Here is a 16,427-nt window from a genome sequence, read left to right on the forward strand (position 1 = left end):
GCCCATGTAGTCTACTTAAGATTTAACACTGAAGATGTTAAGATGGGCCCTAGAAAGTCCCATGAGCACAAAGGCTTGGTCCTGACCTTACTATCAGCTTTAACTAAATTTACACATGCAAGTCTCCGCACCCCTGTGAGGATGCCCTTAATCCCCTGCCCGGGGCTGAGGAGCTGGCATCAGGCACACATTGTAGCCCAAGACGCCTTGCTAAGCCACACCCCTACGGGTACTCAGCAGTGATAAATATTAAGTGATAAGCGAAAGCTTGACTTAGTTATTGTTAAAAGGGCCGGTAAAACTCGTGCCAGCCACCGCGGTTATACGAGAGGCCCTAGTTGATAATTGTCGGCGTAAAGAGTGGTTTAGAAAATAATTTAATAAAGCCGAACACCTCCTCAGTTGTTATACACATTTGAAGATATGAAGCCCTGCCGCGAAAGCAGCTTTAAGTATCCTGAACCCACGACAGCTATGGTACAAACTGGGATTAGATACCCCACTATGCATAGCCATAAATTTTGATAAAAATATACAATTTTATCCGCCAGGGAACTACAAGCATCAGCTTAAAACCCAAAGGACTTGGCGGTGCTTCAGACCCACCTAGAGGAGCCTGTTCTATAACCGATAACCCCCGCTTAACCTCACCAGCCCTTGTTCACCCCGCCTATATACCACCGTCGCCAGCTTATCCTGTGAAGGTCCCATAATAAGCAAAATGGGTAAAACCCAGAACGTCAGGTCGAGGTGTAGCGCATGAGCTGGGAAGAAATGGGCTACATTTTCTAATTCAGAATATACGGAACTACACTGTGAAACCAGTGCCCAAAGGTGGATTTAGCAGTAAACAGAAAATAGAGTGTTCTCTTGAAACTGGCTCTGAAGCGCGCACACACCGCCCGTCACTCTCTCCAAGTTCAACCCTATTATTAAATAAAAAATATATCGAACAAAGGAGAGGCAAGTCGTAACATGGTAAGTGTACCGGAAGGTGCACTTAGTTTAATCAGAGTGTAGCTAAATAGAAAAGCACCTCCCTTACACTGAGAAGACACCTGTGCAAATCAGGTCACCCTGAGCTGATTAGCTCGCCGACACACCCGGATTAAAACCCCAACATATATACCCCAACAAACCTTTAAAAAAATCAACAAACCATTTTTCCTCCTTAGTATAGGCGATAGAAAAGGAAATACCGAGCAATAGAAAAAGTACCGTAAGGGAAAGCTGAAAAAGAAGTGAAACAAGTCATTCAAGCCTTGAAAAGCAGAGACAGAACCTCGTACCTTTTGCATCATGATTTAGCTAGTAAATCCGAGCAAAGAGCACTTTAGTCCGGACCCCCGAAACTAGACGAGCTACTCCGGGACAGCCTAACATAGGGCCAACCCATCTCTGTGGCAAAAGAGTGGGAAGATCCCCGAGTAGAGGTGACAAGCCTACCGAGTTTAGTTATAGCTGGTTGCTTAAGAAATGAATAGAAGTTCAGCTCTATGGGCCTCTCAATACCCTTAAGGTAAAACTAATTTTGTTTACAAGAGCCCAAAGAAGTTAATCAAAAGAGGTACAGCTCTTTTGAACAAGGACACAACCTTAACAGGTGTTTAAGGATCATAATTACTAAGGCACCTGTTACAGTGGGCCTAAGAGCAGCCACCTATGTAGAAAGCGTTAAAGCTCAGACAGATACCAGCTCTTATTCTGATAGACATCCCAACCCCTAATATTATTAAGCCCTTCCATTCCCATGGAAAAGATTATGCTAAAATGAGTAATAAGAGGGAACAACCCTCTCCTGGCACCTGTGTAAGTCGGGCCGGACCCCCCACCGATTCTTAACGAACCCAAACCAAGAGTGTATTGTAAACCCAAACAAGAAAAATCTACATAAACCAATCGTTAACTCCACACTGATGTGCACCCAAGGAAAGACCTAAAGAAAGAGAAGGAACTCGGCAAACACAAGCCTCGCCTGTTTACCAAAACACCGCCTCTTGTCTCCCAAACATAAGAGGTCCCGCCTGCCCTGTGACTATACGTTTAACGGCCGCGGTATTTTAACCGTGCGAAGGTAGCGCAATCACTTGTCTTTTAAATGAAGACCTGTATGAATGGCATCACGAGGGCTTAGCTGTCTCCTCTTTCAAGTCAATGAAATTGATCTGCCCGTGCAGAAGCGGACATAAGAACATAAGACGAGAAGACCCTATGGAGCTTTAGACACCCGGCAGACCCTGTTAAATAACTGAACTATCAGATTAAAACAAAGCGGCCCCTGGCCTACATGTCTTCGGTTGGGGCGACCACGGGGGAAAACAAAGCCCCCACGAGGATTAAGGAAAACCTCCTTATAACCACGAGCGACAGCTCTAAGTCTCAGAACTTCTGACCAAAAAGATCCGACACCAGTCGATCAACGGACCAAGTTACCCTAGGGATAACAGCGCAATCCCCTCCCAGAGTCCCTATCGACGAGGGGGTTTACGACCTCGATGTTGGATCAGGACATCCTAATGGTGCAGCCGCTATTAAGGGTTCGTTTGTTCAACGATTAAAGTCCTACGTGATCTGAGTTCAGACCGGAGTAATCCAGGTCAGTTTCTATCTATGAAGTAATCTTTCCCAGTACGAAAGGACCGGAAAGATGAGGCCCCTGCAAAAGTATGCCCCACCCCCACCTAATGAAAACAACTAAAATAGACAAGGGGGCACGCCACAACTGCCGAAAAGAACCGCGCGCTGACGTGGCAGAGCCCGGTAATTGCAAAAGATCTAAGCCCTTTAGACCAGAGGTTCAAATCCTCTCCTCAGCTATGATTACAACCCTAATTACCCACATCATTAACCCCCTTACATATATTGTGCCCGTTCTCCTAGCAGTTGCCTTTCTAACCCTTCTTGAACGTAAAGTCTTAGGCTACATACAACTTCGCAAAGGGCCCAATATCGTTGGCCCTTATGGCCTTCTTCAGCCCATTGCTGATGGTGTTAAACTATTCATTAAGGAACCCATCCGACCATCCACCTCTTCCCCCCTCCTCTTCTTATTTACTCCAATACTGGCCCTAACCCTTGCCCTAACCCTCTGAGCCCCTATACCTATCCCCTACCCTGTAGCTGACCTAAACCTAGGGATTTTATTTATCCTAGCCCTGTCTAGCCTGGCCGTCTACTCCATCCTTGGGTCCGGCTGAGCCTCAAACTCCAAATATGCATTAATTGGAGCATTACGAGCCGTAGCCCAAACCATCTCCTACGAAGTAAGCCTTGGCCTAATCCTACTAACAGTAATCCTTTTTGTTGGGGGATTTACACTTCAAACATTCAACATTGCACAAGAAGGTATATGACTACTCGCACCAGCCTGACCCCTTGCAGCCATATGATACATCTCAACCCTTGCCGAAACAAACCGCGCCCCTTTTGATCTAACAGAAGGAGAGTCCGAACTTGTCTCAGGCTTCAATGTAGAATATGCCGGAGGCCCTTTTGCCCTCTTCTTCCTTGCCGAATACGCCAACATTCTCCTCATGAATACTCTTTCTACTATCCTCTTTCTAGGAGCCACACACATCCCATCCTTTCCTTTAGCAACAACAACAAACTTAATAATTAAAGCAGCCCTCCTCTCCGTACTATTCTTATGAGTTCGAGCCTCCTACCCCCGATTCCGATACGATCAACTCATACACCTCGTTTGAAAAAACTTTCTCCCTCTCACACTAGCTTTCGTACTATGACACCTTGCTATCCCCACCGCCTTCATAGGCCTTCCCCCTCAGCTATAGTACAGAATTATGCCCGAATGTTTAAGGACCACGTTGATGTCGTGGCTAATGGGGGTTCAAATCCCCCTAATTCTAGAAAGAAAGGACTCGAACCTATCCTCAAGAGATCAAAACTCTTGGTGCTCCCACTACACCACCTCCTAGTACAGTCAGCTAATCAAGCTTTTGGGCCCATACCCCAAACATGAAGGTTAAAGTCCTTTCTTTACTAATGAGCCCTTACGTCTTCACCTTACTAATTTTTAATCTGGGTCTAGGCACAACCATAACTTTCGCCAGCTCCCACTGACTCCTTGCATGAATGGGCCTAGAAATTAATACCCTAGCTATCATCCCCCTTATAACACGCCAACACCACCCCCGGGCAGTCGAGGCCACAACTAAATATTTCCTTACACAAGCCACTGCCGCGGCCCTAATTCTATTTGCTTCAACTTCTAATGCATGATTAACGGGAGAATGGGCCATTAATCAAATATCCCACCCCCTAGCTACCTCCACAATTATACTAGCCCTCGCGCTTAAACTTGGTCTTGCACCAGTACATTTTTGAATACCAGAAGTAATTCAAGGATTAGACCTTACTACTGGCCTCGTCCTTTCTACCTGACAAAAGCTAGCACCCTTTGCACTCCTCCTTCAAGTATCCTCTACTGTAAACCCCTTAATCCTAACCCTTATTGGCCTACTATCCACCCTAATTGGCGGCTGAGGGGGTCTAAACCAAACCCAACTCCGAAAAATCCTAGCATACTCTTCAATTGCCCATCTAGGCTGAATAGTATTAATTATTCAATTTTCACCCCCCTTGGCCACCCTAAGCCTTCTTATTTATATTATCATGACTACCTCTGCATTCCTAACATTTAAACTTACCTCCTCAACTACCATAAATGCTTTAGCAACCTCCTGAACTAAGTCCCCCATAATAACTTCCCTTGCCACCCTTATCCTTCTATCCCTCGCCGGCCTCCCCCCTTTAACAGGTTTTATGCCCAAGTGACTAATTCTTCAAGAACTTGTGAAACAAGATCTGCCCATACTAGCATTCTTCGCCGCTATAACAGCACTCCTAAGTCTATATTTTTACCTTCGACTTTGCTATACAGTAGCTCTTACATCCTCCCCCAACACAATCACTATATTAACCCCCTGACGACTCAACCCCACTCAAACATCCCCCCTTAACCCTTTGACCACAATACTAACCTTGGCCCTCCTTCCCCTCACCCCCGCCATCCTGGCACTTGTTATCTATTAACAGAGACTTAGGATAGTATTTAGACCAAGGGCCTTCAAAGCCCTAAGCGAGGGTGAAAATCCCCCAGCCTCTGTTAAGACCTGCAGGACTCTATCCCACATCTTCTGAATGCAACCCAGACACTTTAATTAAGCTAAAGCCTTTCTAGACGGGAAGGCCTCGAACCTACAAACTCTTAGTTAACAGCTAAGCGCCCAATCCAACGAGCATCCGCCTACTTTCCCCCGCGCTGAGGGGCCAGCGGGGGAAAGCCCCGGCAGGTCGTTAGCCTGCATCCTTAGGTTTGCAACCTAATATGTTGTACACCACAGGGCTTGATAGGAAGGGGACTTAAACCCCTGTACATGGGGCTACAACCCACCGCTAAAACTCTCAGCCATCCTACCTGTGGCAATCACACGCTGATTTTTCTCTACTAACCACAAAGATATTGGCACCCTTTATTTAGTATTTGGTGCTTGAGCCGGAATAGTCGGCACAGCCTTAAGCCTTTTAATCCGGGCCGAACTAAGCCAGCCAGGGGCTCTCTTAGGTGACGACCAGATTTATAATGTTATCGTTACAGCCCATGCCTTTGTTATAATCTTTTTTATAGTTATACCCGTTATAATTGGGGGTTTTGGAAACTGATTAATTCCCCTAATGATTGGTGCCCCCGACATGGCCTTCCCCCGCATAAATAATATAAGCTTCTGACTTCTCCCCCCCTCCTTTTTACTTCTCTTAGCCTCCTCAGGTGTTGAAGCTGGTGCTGGTACTGGCTGAACAGTTTATCCGCCTTTGGCCGGAAACTTAGCACACGCAGGTGCTTCTGTAGACTTAACTATTTTCTCTCTCCACCTGGCCGGAATTTCTTCTATTCTAGGAGCTATTAATTTTATTACCACAATTATTAACATAAAACCCCCCGCCATCTCACAATATCAGACACCATTATTTGTTTGAGCAGTCCTGATTACAGCTGTACTTCTACTTCTATCTCTCCCAGTCCTAGCCGCTGGAATTACCATATTGCTCACAGACCGAAATTTAAACACCACATTCTTTGACCCCGCTGGTGGTGGAGACCCTATTCTATACCAACACCTCTTCTGATTCTTCGGACACCCGGAAGTCTACATTCTTATTCTACCAGGATTTGGTATAATCTCTCACATTGTAGCTTATTATTCTGGTAAAAAAGAACCATTCGGCTACATAGGCATAGTATGAGCAATAATGGCCATTGGTCTCCTTGGCTTTATTGTCTGAGCCCACCATATGTTTACTGTGGGAATAGATGTAGACACTCGCGCCTACTTCACCTCCGCCACAATAATTATTGCCATCCCAACAGGAGTTAAAGTTTTCAGCTGATTAGCCACTCTACATGGCGGCTCAATTAAATGAGAAACCCCCCTTCTTTGAGCCCTTGGCTTTATTTTCCTTTTTACAGTGGGAGGACTCACAGGCATTGTTCTTGCTAACTCTTCTCTTGATATTGTTCTCCATGACACTTATTATGTAGTAGCACACTTCCACTACGTCCTCTCTATGGGAGCTGTCTTCGCTATTATGGGAGCATTTGTTCACTGATTCCCCTTGTTCTCCGGCTACACTATACATACCACTTGAACTAAAATCCACTTTGGGATTATATTTGTAGGAGTTAACCTAACTTTCTTCCCTCAACACTTCTTAGGCCTGGCGGGTATACCACGACGATACTCTGACTATCCTGATGCCTACACCCTTTGAAACACTATTTCTTCAATCGGCTCCCTTATCTCCTTAGTAGCAGTTATTATGTTTCTTTTCATCCTTTGGGAAGCATTTACCGCTAAACGAGAGGTTATATCAGTTGAAATAACTTCAACTAACGTGGAGTGACTCCATGGGTGCCCCCCACCCCACCACACATTTGAAGAGCCAGCATTTGTTCAAGTACAAACAAATTAACGAGAAAGGAAGGAATTGAACCCCCATGTGATGGTTTCAAGCCAACCGCATAACCACTCTGCCACTTTCTTTCAATGAGACACTAGTAGAACTGGTAAAATACACTGCCTTGTCAAGGCATAGATGCGGGTTAAAACCCCGCGTGTTTCAATATTATGGCACACCCCTCGCAACTAGGTTTCCAAGATGCAGCCTCACCTGTAATAGAAGAGCTCCTCCACTTCCATGATCACGCCCTAATAATTGTTCTATTAATTAGCACACTAGTGCTTTATATTATTGTAGCAATAGTATCTACTAAACTTACAAACAAGTATATTCTTGATTCCCAAGAAATTGAAATTGTATGAACAATTCTCCCAGCAGTAATTCTTATTCTGATTGCCCTGCCCTCTCTTCGAATTCTTTATCTTATAGATGAAGTCAATGACCCCCATCTAACCATTAAAGCAGTTGGCCACCAGTGGTATTGAAGCTATGAATATACTGACTATGAAGAATTGGCCTTCGATTCTTATATAGTTCCCACACAAGACCTCCTTCCGGGACAATTTCGTCTCTTAGAAACAGACCATCGAATAGTGGTTCCTGTTGAATCCCCAACCCGAATCCTAGTGTCTGCCGAAGATGTCCTTCACTCCTGAGCTGTCCCCTCTTTAGGAATTAAGATAGATGCGGTACCCGGACGATTAAATCAAACAGCTTTTATTACCTCTCGCCCTGGTTTATTTTATGGCCAATGCTCTGAAATTTGTGGAGCAAATCATAGCTTTATACCTATCGTGGTTGAAGCCGTTCCCCTAAAACACTTCGAAGAGTGATCCACCCTACTACTTCAAGACGCATCATTAAGAAGCTAAATTGGGTGCAGCATCAGCCTTTTAAGCTGAAAATTGGTGACTCCCTATCACCCTTAGTGACATGCCCCAACTCAACCCCGCCCCTTGGCTTTCCATCCTGGTATTCTCCTGATTCGTATTCCTATTTGTAATCCCACCTAAAGTGCTCAACCACTCCTTTATGAATGAGCCCGCCCCACAAAGCGCTGAAAAACCTAAATTTAACCCCTGAAACTGACCATGATACTAAATTTCTTTGACCAATTCATAAGCCCAGTACTCCTAGGTATCCCCTTAATTGCCTTAGCCCTTCTACTACCATGAATTCTATTCCCTAACCCCGCTGCCCGATGAATCAACAACCGCTTAATCACCTTGCAGGGGTGATCAATTAGCCAGGCCACACACCAGCTTTTCACACCCTTAAATCAAGGGGGCCACAAGTGAGCCACCCTTTTAATTTCTTTAATGATTTTCTTAATTTCACTTAATCTGCTCGGCTTACTCCCTTATACTTTTACCCCTACAACGCAACTCTCACTAAACATGGCCTTTGCCGTCCCCCTTTGATTGGCCACAGTGATTGTTGGCCTACGAAACCAACCAACCATTGCACTGGGCCACCTTCTCCCTGAAGGGACGCCCCTTCCCCTAATCCCTGTCCTTATTATTATCGAAACAATCAGCCTTTTTATTCGACCCCTTGCCTTGGGCGTTCGACTAACTGCTAATCTTACGGCAGGACACCTATTAATTCAACTCATCGCCACGGCAGTCTTTGTTCTCCTCCCCCTTATGCCCACCGTTGCCATCCTCACCGCCTCTGTCCTGTTTCTTCTTACACTTCTTGAAGTGGCCGTTGCCATAATTCAAGCCTACGTCTTTATTCTCCTATTAAGCCTTTATTTACAAGAAAACGTTTATGGCCCACCAAGCACACGCATACCACATGGTTGATCCAAGCCCCTGACCCCTAACTGGCGCAATTGCCGCCCTCCTCTTAACATCTGGCACTGCAATCTGATTTCACTTCCACTCCTTGGTTTTAGTAACTGCAGGAATAATCCTTCTCATCCTAACAATAATCCAATGATGACGAGACATTATCCGAGAAGGCACCTTTCAAGGACACCATACCCCACCTGTTCAAAAAGGTCTGCGCTACGGGATAATTTTATTTATTACATCTGAAGTATTCTTTTTCCTCGGCTTCTTTTGAGCCTTCTACCACTCCAGCCTGGCCCCTACCCCTGAACTAGGTGGGTGCTGACCCCCTACAGGAATCATCACCCTAGACCCATTCGAAGTGCCCCTGCTCAATACAGCCGTTCTCCTCGCCTCTGGCGTGACAGTCACATGAGCCCATCATAGCATTATAGAGGGAGAGCGCAAACAAGCCATCCAATCCCTCACCTTAACAATTCTTTTAGGATTCTACTTTACTTTCCTCCAAGCCATGGAATATTACGAAGCCCCCTTCACCATTGCTGACGGGGTCTATGGCTCAACCTTTTTCGTGGCTACAGGATTCCACGGCCTACATGTAATCATTGGCTCAACCTTCCTTGCCGTCTGCCTTCTCCGCCAGATTCAATACCACTTCACATCACAACACCACTTTGGGTTTGAAGCAGCCGCCTGGTACTGACACTTTGTGGACGTTGTCTGACTCTTCCTCTACGTATCCATCTATTGATGAGGCTCATAATCTTTCTAGTATTAATATAGTATAAGTGACTTCCAATCACCCGGTCTTGGTTTAAGCCCAAGGAAAGATAATGAACCTGATCTCAACAATTTTTGTTATTACCATTACCCTCTCTGCAATTCTAGCCACCCTTTCTTTCTGATTACCTCAAATAAGCCCTGACACAGAAAAATTATCCCCATACGAATGCGGGTTCGACCCCTTAGGAACCGCCCGCCTCCCCTTCTCACTACGCTTCTTTCTAGTGGCCATTCTATTCCTTTTATTTGATTTAGAAATTGCCCTCCTCCTCCCCCTACCTTGGGCAGACCAGCTCTCTTCCCCCACCCTAACATTTCTTTGAGCCACCACTATCTTAACCCTACTCACCCTTGGCTTAATTTATGAATGAATTCAAGGGGGTCTAGAGTGGGCTGAATAGGTATTTAGTCCAAGACAAGACTTTTGATTTCGGCTCAAAAAATTGTGGTTTAAGTCCACAACTACCTTATGACACCTGTCCACTTCAGTTTTACCGCAGCTTTCACCCTTGGCTTAATAGGACTTGCATTCCACCGCACACACCTTCTCTCCGCCCTAATTTGCTTGGAGGGAATAATACTCTCCCTTTTCATTGCCCTCTCCTTATGAACACTTCAATTAGAAGCAACTGCCTTCTCCACCGCCCCTATATTACTCCTAGCCTTTTCAGCCTGTGAAGCAAGCGCAGGCTTAGCCCTACTTGTAGCCACCGCTCGCACCCACGGCACGGACCGCCTTCAAAACCTAAACCTTCTCCAATGTTAAAAATCTTAATCCCAACATTTATGCTCTTCCCCACAATCTGGCTTGTCCCAGGAAAATGATTATGAACAGCAACAACCGCCCACAGCCTAGTTGTTGCTTCTGCAAGCCTGTCTTGGTTTAAGTGATGTTCAGAAACAGGCTGAGTGGCCCCTAACCTTTATCTGGCTCTCGACCCTTTATCTTTTCCCCTAGCAGTTCTAACATGCTGACTTGTCCCCCTTATAATCATCGCTAGCCAAAATCATGTTGCTCACGAACCCCTAACCCGACAACGCACCTACATCTCCTTGCTTGTTTCTCTTCAAGTGTTCCTGATTTTAGCCTTTAGTGCTATAGATATCTTAACGTTTTACGTAATATTTGAAGCCACATTAATTCCCACCTTAATTATTATTACCCGTTGAGGCAGTCAGACAGAACGCCTGAGTGCCGGAACATACTTCATATTCTATACTCTCCTTGGCTCCCTCCCCCTCCTCGTTGCCCTCCTATACCTCCTTAATGATACTGGTACACTCTCAATGCACACCCTACAATATATTCAAATAACAAACCCCGATACACTAGGCACTATGCTATGATGAGTTGCCTGTCTCCTAGCTTTCTTAGTCAAAATACCCCTTTATGGGGTACACCTTTGGCTTCCAAAAGCCCATGTAGAAGCCCCTGTCGCAGGATCGATAGTCCTAGCTGCCGTCCTCCTAAAGCTGGGCGGGTATGGGATAATACGAATAATGGTGGTATTAGGCCCCCTCACTAAAGAAATGGCCTACCCTTTTATTATTTTAGCCCTTTGAGGCATTATTATAACGGGCTCCATCTGCTTACGTCAAACAGACTTAAAATCACTAATTGCCTACTCTTCAGTTAGCCATATGGGATTAGTTGCATCTGGAATCTTAATTCAAACCCCTTGAGGATTTACAGGAGCAATCATCTTAATAGTCGCTCATGGCCTTGCCTCTTCAGCACTCTTCTGCTTGGCAAATACAAGCTATGAGCGAACACACAGTCGAACCATATTACTTACCCGAGGGCTACAAATAATTTTACCCCTGATAGCTGCTTGGTGGTTCTTAGCCAATCTAGCTAATTTAGCCCTCCCCCCTCTGCCAAACTTAATGGGGGAGCTAATAATTATCGTATCTGTATTCAACTGGTCATCCTGAACAATCCTACTAACGGGACTAGGAACCCTTATCACAGCCAGCTACTCCCTCCACCTCTTCCTAACAACACAACGAGGGCCCACACCACAACACTTCATTTCAATAGACCCTTCCCACACCCGCGAACACTTATTAATAGCCCTACACCTCATTCCCCTCCTTCTCTTAGTATTAAAACCAGAACTAATGTGAGGTTGATGCTTCTGTAGGTGTAGTTTAAAAAAAACACTAGATTGTGATTCTAGAAACAAAGGTTAAAGCCCTTTCATCCACCGAGAGAGGCCCGACGGCACTAAAGACTGCTAATCTCTTATCCCCGTGGTTAAACCCCACGGCTCCCTCGATGCTTCTAAAGGATAATAGCTCATCCATTGGTCTTAGGAACCAAAAACTCTTGGTGCAAATCCAAGTAGTAGCTATGCACACAACCACACTTGCCATAAACACCTCCCTTTTAATAATCTTTGCGCTTTTAATCTTTCCCCTACTCACCTCTCTAAGCCCCACACCCCTCCATAAAACCTGGGCCGTTACCCACGTAAAAACCGCTGTAAAAATAGCTTTTCTAGTAAGCCTCCTCCCCTTATTCATTTTTCTAAATGAGGGAGCAGAAACCATTATTTCAACCTGACATTGAATAAATACCCTAGTCTTTGATATTAACCTTAGTTTTAAGTTCGACCATTATTCAATTATTTTTACCCCAATTGCCCTCTACGTTACATGGTCAATTCTCGAATTTGCATTCTGATATATGCATGCCGACCCCAATATCAACCGATTCTTTAAGTATTTACTCCTTTTCTTAATTGCCATAATCACCCTAGTGACAGCTAATAATATATTTCAACTATTCATTGGATGAGAAGGCGTTGGCATCATATCTTTCCTCTTAATTGGTTGATGATACGGGCGAGCCGATGCTAATACTGCAGCCCTTCAGGCTGTAATCTATAATCGAGTAGGCGATATTGGCCTTATTTTAAGCATGGCCTGATTTATGATAAACACCAACTCCTGAGAAATTCACCAAATATTTATTAATTCACAAAACCTTGACCTCACCCTCCCCCTTATAGGCCTAATTCTCGCCGCAACAGGCAAATCAGCACAATTTGGTCTCCACCCCTGACTTCCCTCAGCCATAGAGGGCCCTACTCCGGTCTCTGCCCTACTTCATTCCAGCACAATAGTTGTAGCAGGAATTTTCCTCCTTATCCGCCTCCACCCCCTCATAGAAAATAACCAAATAGCCCTCACCACATGCCTATGCCTTGGAGCACTAACTACACTATTTACGGCAACCTGCGCCCTTACCCAAAATGATATTAAAAAAATTGTCGCATTCTCCACATCTAGTCAACTTGGACTGATAATGGTGACTATTGGCCTTAATCAACCCCAACTGGCCTTTTTACATATTTGCACACACGCTTTTTTTAAAGCCATACTATTTCTATGCTCGGGGTCAATTATTCACAGCCTAAACAACGAGCAAGATATCCGAAAAATGGGAGGAATACACAACTTAGCCCCCCTCACATCTTCCTGCTTGACAATTGGCAGCCTAGCTCTCACAGGTACCCCCTTCCTAGCCGGATTCTTCTCTAAAGATGCAATTATTGAAGCCATGAACACATCTCACCTAAACGCCTGAGCCCTAGTCCTAACCCTTCTTGCCACCTCATTCACAGCCGTCTATAGCCTTCGAGTCGTCTTCTTTGTTTCCATAGGCTTCCCCCGTTTCAATACATCATCCCCTATTAATGAAAATAACCCACTTATTATCAACCCATTAAAACGTCTAGCCTGAGGAAGCATTATTGCCGGCTTATTAATTACCCTCAACCTTCTCCCTTCTAAAACACCAATTATAACTATACCCCCCCTACTCAAGCTAAGTGCCCTCCTGGTCTCAATCCTTGGCCTCCTTCTTGCTCTAGAACTTGCATCACTAACCTCAAAGACCTTTAAAGCCCTGCCCAACCTCCCCTTACACAGCTTCTCAAATATACTTGGATTCTACCCATCAATTATTCATCGCTTAACCCCTAAACTCAATCTGATCCTCGGCCAAAAAATTGCCACCCAAATAGTTGACCAAACCTGATTCGAAAAAATCGGACCAAAAGGGGTCTCATCCATCAACCTCCCCATAATTATCACAACTAACGATGTCCAAAAAGGTATGATCAAAACCTACCTTACCTTATTTTTCCTCACCCTCATCCTGGCCTTGTTCATCTCTATTATTTAAATAGCTCGAACAGTCCCACGATTTAAACCACGTGTTAACTCTAATACTACAAAAAGAGTTAAGAGTAAAACCCAGGCACATAACATTAACAAACCACCACCTGAAGAATATATTAAAGCCACACCACTAACATCTCCCCGAAGCACCACCAATTCCTTCAACTCATCAATGGCAACTCAACAAGCCTCATGTCAGCCCCCTCAGAACCACCCAACCACTGCCATAACCCCTAAGATATAAAACAAAACATATACTAAAACTGACCGGTCCCCCCATGTTTCTGGAAAAGGCTCCGCAGCCAAAGCCGCAGAATAAGCAAACACAACCAACATACCTCCCAAGTAAATTAAAAATAAAACCAAAGACAAAAAAGAACCCCCATGCCCAACCAAAACTCCACACCCCGCACCCGCAGCAATAACCAAACCTAACGCAGCAAAATAAGGTGCAGGGTTAGACGCAACCGCCACCAACCCAAAAATTAAACCCAAAAGAAATAAAGACACTAGATAAGTCATAATTCTTACTCGGACTCTAACCAAAACCAATGACTTGAAAAACCACCGTTGTAAACTTCAACTATAAGAACTAATGACCAGCCTTCGAAAAACCCACCCCGTACTCAAAATTGTTAACGATGCACTAATTGATCTCCCTGCCCCTGCAAACATTTCTATCTGATGAAACTTCGGCTCCCTCCTAGGGCTATGCTTGATTACACAAATCCTAACCGGCTTATTCCTAGCTATACATTATACCTCTGACATCTCCACAGCCTTCTCATCAGTCTGCCACATCTGCCGGGACGTTAACTACGGCTGACTTATCCGAAATATTCACGCTAACGGTGCATCCTTATTCTTCATCTGTATTTACATACACATCGCCCGAGGCCTTTATTATGGCTCCTACTTATACAAAGAAACCTGAAATATCGGAGTTATCCTCCTCCTCCTAACAATAATAACCGCCTTCGTTGGCTATGTTCTGCCCTGAGGACAAATATCTTTTTGAGGCGCAACAGTAATTACTAACCTATTATCAGCTGTTCCCTACATTGGAAATGACCTGGTCCAATGAATCTGAGGCGGCTTCTCCGTCGATTACGCAACCCTTACACGATTCTTCGCATTCCACTTCTTATTTCCCTTCATCATTGCAGCAGCCACAATCCTCCATTTATTATTCCTTCATGAAACTGGCTCAAACAACCCAGTAGGTATTAACTCTGATGCAGATAAAATCCCCTTTCATCCCTACTTCTCCTACAAAGACCTCTTAGGTTTTGTATTTATGTTATTTGGCTTAGCCTCCCTAGCCCTCTTCTCACCCAACCTTTTGGGAGACCCAGACAACTTCATTCCTGCCAACCCCTTGGTTACTCCACCCCATATTAAACCAGAGTGATATTTTTTATTCGCCTATGCAATCCTACGATCAATTCCTAACAAACTAGGAGGAGTCCTTGCCCTACTATTTTCAATCCTGATCCTAATACTAGTCCCCATCCTCCACACCTCTAAGCAGCGCGGAATCACTTTCCGCCCCCTTACCCAATTACTATTTTGACTCTTGGTAGCAGATATATTAATCTTAACATGAATTGGAGGAATACCCGTTGAACACCCCTTTATTATTATTGGACAAGTCACATCCGTAATTTATTTTGCCATCTTCCTACTCCTCGCCCCCCTGGCCGGCTGATTAGAGAACAAAACCCTAGAATAATCTAGCCCTAGAAGCTCATACGTTAGAGCGCCGGTTTTGTAATCCGGAAGTTGGAGGTTAAAATCCCCCCTAGTGCTCAGAGAGAAGAGATTTTAACTCTCACCCTTAACTCCCAAAGCTAAGATTCTAAATTTAACTACCCTCTGAATTTAAACACATGCCACTTTTCAAACAAACCAGCTATCACTTAAAACACCCTATGTACGTTTATTTTAACTATGCATTACTAGCATAAATTGAATTTACCCCCTCATACATCAGCATCTCCCCAAGAATTACATAAAGCAATACACGAGATAATAACCAACTAAAAAGCTCTACCACTGAGAAATTGAAAAATTCAACAGAAAAACCATAACCCACGTGCTCTCTCACAAACTCAACATCCCTACAGTTTAGTGTTATTTAATGTAGTAAGAACCGACCAACGATTCCACTCGTGCATACGGTTATTGATGGTCACGGACAAATATTGTAAGGTTCTATTAGTGAATTATTACTTGCATTTGGCTCCTTTTTCAGGGACAATCCTTAAGAAACCACCATCTGAAAGCCGAATGGTATGCATCTGGTTAATGGTGTTAACCATACGACTCGTTACCCACCAAGCCGGGCGTTCTTTTATATGCATTTGGTTCCTTTTTTTTTTTTCCTTTCACTTTGCATCTCCAGTGCACACTAAAAAAACTAATAAGGTTGAACTAGATCTTGTTTTCCAGAGGACTAATGTTTAATTATAGAAAGACTTTCATTAAAGAATTGCATATGTTTATATCATGTGCATAAGCCCTTAAGATTACCCCTGGTGGCGCCTTGGTTTTCGCGCGACAAACCCCCCTACCCCCCTACACTGGGCGATCCTTATTATCCTGTCAAACCCCGAAACCAGGAGTCCCGCCTAATGCTTATACCCTTTAAAATTTACTCTTTATAGTTATAAATTTTATTAT

General features: G+C 44.4%; 13 protein-coding genes across 13 annotated transcripts, besides 25 other annotated features; 12 read left to right on the forward strand and 1 right to left on the reverse strand. All coding sequences in view use genetic code 2, as the record gives it.

The window, feature by feature from the left end:
• Positions 1 to 68, forward strand: a tRNA (tRNA-Phe).
• Positions 69 to 1,010, forward strand: an rRNA (s-rRNA).
• Positions 1,011 to 1,081, forward strand: a tRNA (tRNA-Val).
• Positions 1,082 to 2,741, forward strand: an rRNA (l-rRNA).
• Positions 2,742 to 2,816, forward strand: a tRNA (tRNA-Leu).
• Positions 2,817 to 3,791, forward strand: ND1 (NADH dehydrogenase subunit 1). The gene has a single exon. It carries the CDS (start codon positions 2,817 to 2,819, stop codon positions 3,789 to 3,791), a length of 975 nt encoding a protein of 324 aa, NP_795755.1.
• A 3-nt stretch (positions 3,792 to 3,794) lies between these two features.
• Positions 3,795 to 3,866, forward strand: a tRNA (tRNA-Ile).
• Positions 3,864 to 3,934, reverse strand: a tRNA (tRNA-Gln).
• Positions 3,934 to 4,002, forward strand: a tRNA (tRNA-Met).
• ND2 (NADH dehydrogenase subunit 2) lies at positions 4,003 to 5,052 on the forward strand. Its single transcript has one exon. It carries the CDS (start codon positions 4,003 to 4,005, stop codon positions 5,050 to 5,052), a length of 1,050 nt encoding a protein of 349 aa, NP_795756.1.
• Position 5,053: 1 nt separating this feature from the next.
• Positions 5,054 to 5,125, forward strand: a tRNA (tRNA-Trp).
• Position 5,126: 1 nt separating this feature from the next.
• Positions 5,127 to 5,195, reverse strand: a tRNA (tRNA-Ala).
• Positions 5,152 to 5,224, reverse strand: a tRNA (tRNA-Asn).
• A 76-nt stretch (positions 5,225 to 5,300) lies between these two features.
• Positions 5,301 to 5,367, reverse strand: a tRNA (tRNA-Cys).
• Positions 5,368 to 5,438, reverse strand: a tRNA (tRNA-Tyr).
• Position 5,439: 1 nt separating this feature from the next.
• On the forward strand, positions 5,440 to 6,990 carry COX1 (cytochrome c oxidase subunit I). The gene has a single exon. It carries the CDS (start codon positions 5,440 to 5,442, stop codon positions 6,988 to 6,990), a length of 1,551 nt encoding a protein of 516 aa, NP_795757.1.
• Positions 6,991 to 7,061, reverse strand: a tRNA (tRNA-Ser).
• Positions 7,062 to 7,066: 5 nt separating this feature from the next.
• Positions 7,067 to 7,140, forward strand: a tRNA (tRNA-Asp).
• A 5-nt stretch (positions 7,141 to 7,145) lies between these two features.
• COX2 (cytochrome c oxidase subunit II) lies at positions 7,146 to 7,836 on the forward strand. Its single transcript has one exon. A coding segment is annotated over exon 1 (691 nt).
• Positions 7,837 to 7,910, forward strand: a tRNA (tRNA-Lys).
• A 1-nt stretch (position 7,911) lies between these two features.
• ATP8 (ATP synthase F0 subunit 8) lies at positions 7,912 to 8,079 on the forward strand. Its single transcript has one exon. It carries the CDS (start codon positions 7,912 to 7,914, stop codon positions 8,077 to 8,079), a length of 168 nt encoding a protein of 55 aa, NP_795759.1.
• ATP6 (ATP synthase F0 subunit 6) lies at positions 8,070 to 8,751 on the forward strand. Its single transcript has one exon. A coding segment is annotated over exon 1 (682 nt).
• COX3 (cytochrome c oxidase subunit III) lies at positions 8,752 to 9,537 on the forward strand. Its single transcript has one exon — positions 8,752 to 9,536. A coding segment is annotated over exon 1 (785 nt).
• Positions 9,537 to 9,607, forward strand: a tRNA (tRNA-Gly).
• On the forward strand, positions 9,608 to 9,958 carry ND3 (NADH dehydrogenase subunit 3). The gene has a single exon: positions 9,608 to 9,956. A coding segment is annotated over exon 1 (349 nt).
• Positions 9,957 to 10,026, forward strand: a tRNA (tRNA-Arg).
• Positions 10,027 to 10,323, forward strand: ND4L (NADH dehydrogenase subunit 4L). Its single transcript has one exon. The coding sequence runs from the start codon at positions 10,027 to 10,029 to the stop codon at positions 10,321 to 10,323; it is 297 nt and encodes a 98-aa protein (NP_795763.1).
• ND4 (NADH dehydrogenase subunit 4) lies at positions 10,317 to 11,697 on the forward strand. Its single transcript has one exon. A coding segment is annotated over exon 1 (1,381 nt).
• Positions 11,698 to 11,766, forward strand: a tRNA (tRNA-His).
• Positions 11,767 to 11,835, forward strand: a tRNA (tRNA-Ser).
• A 2-nt stretch (positions 11,836 to 11,837) lies between these two features.
• Positions 11,838 to 11,910, forward strand: a tRNA (tRNA-Leu).
• ND5 (NADH dehydrogenase subunit 5) lies at positions 11,911 to 13,749 on the forward strand. Its single transcript has one exon. The coding sequence runs from the start codon at positions 11,911 to 11,913 to the stop codon at positions 13,747 to 13,749; it is 1,839 nt and encodes a 612-aa protein (NP_795765.1).
• Positions 13,746 to 14,267, reverse strand: ND6 (NADH dehydrogenase subunit 6). Its single transcript has one exon. The coding sequence runs from the start codon at positions 14,265 to 14,267 to the stop codon at positions 13,746 to 13,748; it is 522 nt and encodes a 173-aa protein (NP_795766.1).
• Positions 14,268 to 14,338, reverse strand: a tRNA (tRNA-Glu).
• Positions 14,339 to 14,340: 2 nt separating this feature from the next.
• On the forward strand, positions 14,341 to 15,477 carry CYTB (cytochrome b). The gene has a single exon. It carries the CDS (start codon positions 14,341 to 14,343, stop codon positions 15,475 to 15,477), a length of 1,137 nt encoding a protein of 378 aa, NP_795767.1.
• A 4-nt stretch (positions 15,478 to 15,481) lies between these two features.
• Positions 15,482 to 15,554, forward strand: a tRNA (tRNA-Thr).
• Positions 15,554 to 15,623, reverse strand: a tRNA (tRNA-Pro).
• Positions 15,624 to 16,427: part of a D loop (control region) that runs on past the window's edge.

Source organism: Esox lucius, mitochondrion (assembly GCF_011004845.1).
Source record: "Esox lucius mitochondrion, complete genome".
Classification (NCBI taxonomy): Eukaryota; Metazoa; Chordata; class Actinopteri; order Esociformes; family Esocidae; genus Esox; species Esox lucius.